This window comes from Photinus pyralis, unplaced genomic scaffold (assembly GCF_008802855.1).
Source record: "Photinus pyralis isolate 1611_PpyrPB1 unplaced genomic scaffold, Ppyr1.3 Ppyr1.4_LG9, whole genome shotgun sequence".
NCBI lineage: Eukaryota > Metazoa > Arthropoda > Insecta > Coleoptera > Lampyridae > Photinus > Photinus pyralis.
This window is the reverse complement of record NW_022170878.1, coordinates 4932121-4939070: the sequence shown is the minus strand read 5'-3', so window position 1 is coordinate 4939070 and position 6950 is coordinate 4932121. Positions and strand designations below refer to the sequence as shown.

Below are 6950 nucleotides of genomic sequence, written 5' to 3'. Positions count from 1 at the left end.
ATCCAATTCCATCTTTCTTACCGTGGACTATTAATATTTGCCACTTTCGCTACGCGAACGCTAACGGGCACTCATTAACTGATAACTACGAATAACGACCTGCTCCGTTAATTGCGACTCAAACTAAGAGGAGTCGATCTAAAAATCCCCCATGTTTTTCCGGATAGGCATCGCTATTTGGAATGAATTAGGTAGCGCTCTTCTGTGTTACGCAGGGCGTCTGTTTTATTAAAAACCTTAAATTGTAGAGCAATTGAAAGCGAATTTGTCCTGCAAATCCTGTTTTTACGTTTAATACTTTGCTGTTGCAAGCTAGGCGTGCTGGAAATTGTAGGCGAAAGGCCAATAATTTCAAAATTTAAATGGATATTTATGAATGGCAAGTGGAGAATTGGCAACGTCGCGCATTCTTGAGGTTCCAAGTTCTTCCTAGTCAAATATGTGTAAAAATCTGTTTATAAATAAATCCTAATCGGAAATAGACGCGTTATTGTGGGACGATAAACGCTTTGGATGCTTTCGGGTTTAATTGCCGACTATTTTAGTGCGAATTCCGATTTTTCCGGCGCCGATTTAATGAGGTGAAAATTTCGGTTATGAAATCGGAATTTCGTTTGACTCCCGCTTTCAGTCGTACGCAATGGAGTTTTGTGTATTATGCGAATGTTGACATTTTGCTTCCGAAAAAATGTTTCGTAATTCCTTTTCGGGCCCCCGCTGGTACTTTTCGACCGACTGAATGAGGCGAACGAACCGGGTAAGTTCAGTTCGAGCGCCGTTAAGCGAATTCGTCCAATTCCTCCAACTTGTAGGCCAGCACAGATTCAAATGGTTCTTCACCACCGAAAGCCTAAGATGAGCTCAGAGCAACCGGTGAAGAAAAAGTTGCGACGCACCGATGACACCGAATCGACAGACGAACCCGATTACATTCACTCCCTGACGGAGAACGGAATGTCCGCGCTACACCTCTCGATGCCCCCCAATATAAACGAGGCGGACCTCAACACGTTGAACGAGCACCTGCACGGCGTGCTAGACTGCAATACGAAACCGTACATTTTAAATTTGTCCGACACGCAACCACTGGTTTCTAGTTTCAATTCGAACCACGATCGGGACGAATGGACCGATCTGGAGGTCTTTCAGAACGGGTTAATAGAACAGTGCTTGTGCGGTGTGCCCGAGAATCTACTACGGAAACCTTTCGCCGTGCCGCTTACGGAATGGCCCACCGGCAAGCTTCTGCAGCTGCTATCGAATTTGCAGCTGCTGTTCGACGTGTATCTAAAACAGAACAATAACGGACACATCTGTTCACGTATCGTCGCGATCTGCGTCGCCCTAGTTAATAACGAGTACAACCTAATTCAACAGCTACTGTCGTTGACGGACACACGTAACTGTTACGTTAATTATTTATTGTCGCGCGTTATAAGTAGTTTTTTAATCATCGCCAAGACGGATATCAACCACGACTGGTTGGAGATGATCACCAACTATCTATCGTTAGATTACGTCGACTACGATAAGATGAATTTCGGTCTGGAGGTGATCAGGCGGGTCGTCGAGTGGAAGGACGTCGAGATCCACGTGCTCGAGGAGCCCAGGTCGCAAGACGCTGGCAGCGGCGCGACGACGAGCGCCGAATTCACCACCGTAAACTGTACGAGCGTGCAGTATCACGATTCGGAAAGCTTCGACACGTCCCCGATCAAGGGTCTCGTGATCAGGAGTCTCGAATCGAAATGGTTCCAACTGATCAATCGCGTGCAGGGACTGATCGAGAACAATCGCACCGTTCACTCGCAGACATGCATACTCGCCTTCCTGTCGCTTTGGGAGAGCATAATATCGGTGAAGGCCAATCTGAGCGTGATCGACACGAAACCGTTCTACGCGCATTTGGAAAGTTTCGCGTCGCTGTTCCTTAGCAGTGTGCCGCTTCCGCCGATAATCTGGAAGCAGCTGCTGTCGCTGTTCAACGAGGTGCTGTGCTACGGAAGTACGCTCGCGTTGCAGGACATGCTGCCCGACGACACGTGTAAACTTGCCTATGTTATCGTTCGATATGTCAAGGACGCGAGGGTTTTGGAACGACTGCCGTATAGGTAAACATTGTTAGGTTAAGTAATTATTTAGAAAGGTAGATGGCGCCGTTGAATTTATATGATAGATTTCAATAGTTTAAATTGTAAAACAGAGATGTCGCTACCATCAAGAAAAAAATTACAGTAACAACAATCTCATTTTTGATTGGTTGTTGAGATTGGCGGCCATGTTGCATCAAGTTTCTGCTACATGTGTTGGTTATTGTGCATTTGGATTTCTAATGCAACATAGCTGGGCGACCTCACTGTAGAAAGAATGGCCTTGTAACACTTTGCTTTCGTAGTTACGGATTTCAAAAGAGCATCATTTCATTAAAAAAACCCACACCATTAAAAATTGCGAAAAGAAATGTCGTTAAAGTTTTATTGGCTCAGTCTTCGACATATGTTATGATTCTAACAGTTCGATAGAACACTGGAAACTGGTTCTGTGAGGCCTAATTCCCTAGTATTTCCTTCTCCTGTTCAGGAACCATAACTTTGATTCTCCAAGTGAGTGTTGTATACGTGGAGAAAACACTATGCCTTATATTCAGAGCCTTCCTTAGGGTGGAGCGGCCGCTCCGGGCCTCGCGCTTGCTCTCGCTAAAAAATAAGTAAATGTTTTGGTTAAATGAAAATAATATAATAACGTACAGATATGCGTACGTACCTAAAATATATGTCTGATTATCCACCCAATATGTTCAATTATTGATCAATTAAAAAACCTTCGAACAAGATTCTCATTCGTGCGATATAGCAAATACCTTAACATATAAATACAGGAAACTCGCTACTATTTGCATTTGCGTAACGCGAGACATAAAGTCACTAAATGTAGAAAGTACCGCAATCCATTGGGCTCGTGTGTTAGGGAGAGAAGGCATGATTTTGGTCCAAAAATGGCGGATTCTAGTAACTTTAGTGTTAGGGATTGTTCCACCTGTTAGGAGATATCTGTATATATTTTTATCAATGAATAAAGAATACCAGGAAGGAGCATTACTCAGGTTGTATACAAGAGAGAGTGGAACAGGAAACTACTGTCCGCCATTTGCTAAAGCCATCGCGGTCTCACGTAAATTGTTGATATTCTCCTTCCTGGTATTCTTTATTCATTGATTTTTATAAAACATGACAGTACTATGAAGTTAGGTTATAAAAAATTACAGCTATTCAGATTTTATTTGTCAATTTTTTTAAGTTGGCAGCAAATTGGGCAAAAATGGCGGATGTATTCTTTATTCATTGTTGCGGTACTTTCTTCTAGTGACTTTAGCGAGACACGGAAAAGAGCGCCATCTACACGGCCCGGCGTGGAATGACTAATTTAAGATATGTGATATTACTAAATACAATGTTATCAATCTATCCATAACAATAACTATAACAAAGCACGTAAAACCATCAATAAAGTTTAAACCAAGTAGGCATGACAGCTTACTGTTGACACTTTCTACCGCGACGTCGTGGCGCTGTAATTTGCGACCGGTTTACAATGTCAGTTCCCTGTATTAATTTATTAACAATTCAAATTCATAATTAATTCACGTTAATTCAAATTAATTCAGAGGTGTACACCAGAAATTCAAAGTTGTTTCCCCCTTACCGAGCCTATTCCATCCCCCCCCCCCACAATCATTCTTAAAAAAGGCCCCGCAAAAATGTTTCGCTCCAACCCTCGCATTTGCTAAGGACGGCTCTACTTATATTATAACGCAAATTATTCATATACATTTACAAGCTACGTATGTTGTCTTGCTGCCGGCAGCCATGGGTTGAGTGAAATTCCCATTGGAGGCGGCGCATGACAGAGTGACTGGAGGTGCGCTGTAGTCGGCTTTCTAAACACTCAAATGAGTCTTTTATGAACTGTTTAAGAAACTTTAGGATCTTCAAGAACTTCTAGCTTTTAGAGCCTTTAATGGGATATTTGCATGTTTTTTAGTGCATTTTTTAAGAATGAAAAGAAATGTGCTATTGTTTACCTTTTGTCCGTCCGTCCGGACCCACTTCTACCGTTTCGAACTACTTCTAGAGTCCTGCAATTTTTTGCAGTAGGTAGCCTATACCTTGAAGGTGTGCCAGACGGCCATCAAATTTCGCTGTCTAAAAGCCCCCCCCCCCCCCTAAGATGCTGTTTTTGAAAGTAAAACGTACACGTGCGGATTCAACTAAATTAACTATATTTTGGTTGATTCTCATTGCCCAAGGAATGCCCTTTTCAACGATACCAAATTTGTTACAATCGGTCAAACGGTTAAGAAGTTAAAGCAGGTTACTGAAAAAACAATTGAACGCCCCACGCCATCTTTGTTTTTGAAATAACTGAGTTTTTGTTTTTACGAAAATGGTAGATAAACTGGTTCTCTTTAAAAATGTGAAAAAACAATGTGCGAAATTTAAAGAAAATGCGATGTTAAAATTTAAGATGACAGTTACGCCCTCTGGTGGTCATTTTTAGAACTAGAAAATATTTTCCAGCGATTCTTCATAACAGATTTACCCAATAATTTTTTTACCCCTAAGTCATACGAGGAACAGTCTTATTGGGTCACCTGGTACGTCCCTACACCGGTGGGGGGGGGGGGCGCGTCTATACTTTTTTAATTATGTACAAAAACAATATTCAAATGAAAATACTCGAGCATGTCAGGTATTGATAGTGGATGCTCCACATGGCTCTGATATTGGAGGTATGTTAATTTACCAGTTTGCATGGTGGGGGACGCCACGCTCAAATCTTCAGATTATTGAAATGCACACTTTTCAACACGTAGTCAACCCACCTTTTTTTGGGGTTCCCTACCAATAAGGCCATCCTTAAATTGGTAAATGCGCGCCCTCTTTAATTGTGAGCTAATTTTTGTCAATTTAAACCTACTTTTTCATTTCAGATGCAACGAGGGATATCGCGTGCACGGATTCATCGGCACGATACCGCACTCCCAGGCGTCCCAGTTGCAAGTCGACAAGACGCTCCTACAAAAAATGGTACTGCTAGTACTAAAATCGGTGGCGGTTACCGTCAAGGAGACGCGTACTGACAGTTCCGACTCGAGCGTAGGCTCCGACGATTACGACTACTACCAAGACATGCAGCTGATCGAACGTTCGATACGAGACGTCCTGAAAAAGGTGGACGTCTTCGTCAAGGCGAGCCTGGACTTTCATCCCGAGACGCAATTCGCCAAACTCCTAATCCACCTGTTCAGCGATCAGGACGATTACATGATCGAGTCGATGGTCTGCACGTTGGATATAACCGTGGGGATTTCGTATCGAAACGCCGTCTTTCCGGATCTCGTCAACATGCTAAATCCCGTCTACGCGTTCGTCGAGTTTCTAAAAGTCGTCAGTCACGATTCGGACGTTCTGTTAGATTATCTAGTGAGCAACGAGACGTGCTTCCTTTTGTATTTGTTACGTTTTTTAAAGTACATTCGAAGAAACTGGTCGAAATTTGTATCCAGTTGTGAGAGCGCGGGAACTGGCGAGTTAGGTAACACGATGACCGTCTTAATTCGATTAAATATGCAAATTAACCGACTGGTCTCGAAAGATTTGTTTCCGTATAACATAAGTCCGGTCCTACGACTGTTGGAGGTGTGCGAAAATCTATACGAATCGAACGACTCCAGTTGATAGTTTAAACAAATCCTAATATTATTTTAATGTTATCGTAAGTTATTTCTCTATTTATTTTTTTGTACAGCATTTATCACACGCCGTAATCAAGAAATAGTATTCATCGTTCGTACCATCCGTTAATCATTTATATAGTTACCCTTTTGTCAATAATTTTAATTGTACATTGTATACACAGTTTGCAATATTAGATTTTAAGTTCTACATTTACATTATTATGTACATATCAGATGTTCAAATATCGATAAAATGCAATTTTTGTAATACACTATACATTTTGTTGGCATAATTACGCCCCTGACATAGGTACCGTGTCCCTAGTTCGAAACACAGTTTTCATTAACGTCAAAACCACTGCGACAAAGTGGTTTGTGCAGTTTCTATTATCTGGTTCATATATGGCGACGTAGATTCACAATTTTCTAAGCAATCAATCACAGATTAACGCGCGACTTGTTTCATGTTTCCATTTCTACATATCTGGGCCCAGAATGTATTGAATAATTTACTGTTAAACGCAATAAAAATGTTCATTTTGTAGTGTACTTAACTCCCAGGTTCTACACTAACTTCACACTACAAGAACACGGAAATAAAGTCAACCCGGCAACGTTTTAAAATTGCCACCCCAATAACTATTCCCTCCAAAACTAAACAAGATCCCGCTTAAATTTGAAAAGTGGCACGTGATAAAACATCTAAGGCAGGGCCCCCTTACGTCAGTTGTAAACAATGCTATGACCTGACGTACAGTATGGAAAGAACGTAAAATAAAACACTCAAATTGTGAAAAGTTTGTTTAATAATGATCGCAATTATTAAGATTGTGAAAGCTCGGAAATTTAAGTCCAAATAAATTACATGGCAAAAATAAACTTTGAAAATGGTAGTTCACCGAATCAAAATAGAAATAGGCTGGGAAAAAAAGAACTTACCAATAATATAACCAGCCATCAAATTATAATATCAAATTGTGTTGTAAAATTAATTGTTTGTAATGATGTGAATGCGTAACATAAAATTATAACATCACAAAAGTAGCAGGTAAACTTCAAGAGGTAACATATAGGCTAAAAACAAATTTTGGGAATTATGGGTCAGGTAAGCAGGTACCAAGATTCTAAGAAAGGGTGAAATATACAGGATGTGACTCATCTTTGGTGCAATAAAGTCCTTTTGTTAAAAGCAAGATGGAAAATTACATTGTCT

General features: G+C 40.9%; 1 protein-coding gene across 1 annotated transcript; it reads left to right on the top strand.

Annotated features, from left to right (window-relative positions):
* Window positions 1-375: 375 nt before the first annotated feature.
* On the top strand, window positions 376-6012 carry LOC116180763 (protein lines). Its single transcript, XM_031500887.1, has 3 exons — window positions 376-757; window positions 813-2111; window positions 4991-6012. The coding sequence occupies exons 2-3, from the start codon at window positions 829-831 to the stop codon at window positions 5736-5738; spliced, it is 2031 nt and encodes a 676-aa protein (XP_031356747.1). The 5' UTR covers window positions 376-757; window positions 813-828; the 3' UTR covers window positions 5739-6012.
* Window positions 6013-6950: the final 938 nt, after the last annotated feature.

Bases quoted from the DNA above. Each gene is read 5' to 3' on its own strand.
- LOC116180763 (XM_031500887.1), top strand. From the start codon at position 829: ATGGTTCTTCACCACCGAAAGCCTAAGATGAGCTCAGAGCAACCGGTG. The intron at 2,112-4,990 runs GTAAACATTGTT...TTTTCATTTCAG, and splicing joins TTGGAACGACTGCCGTATAG to ATGCAACGAGGGATATCGCG.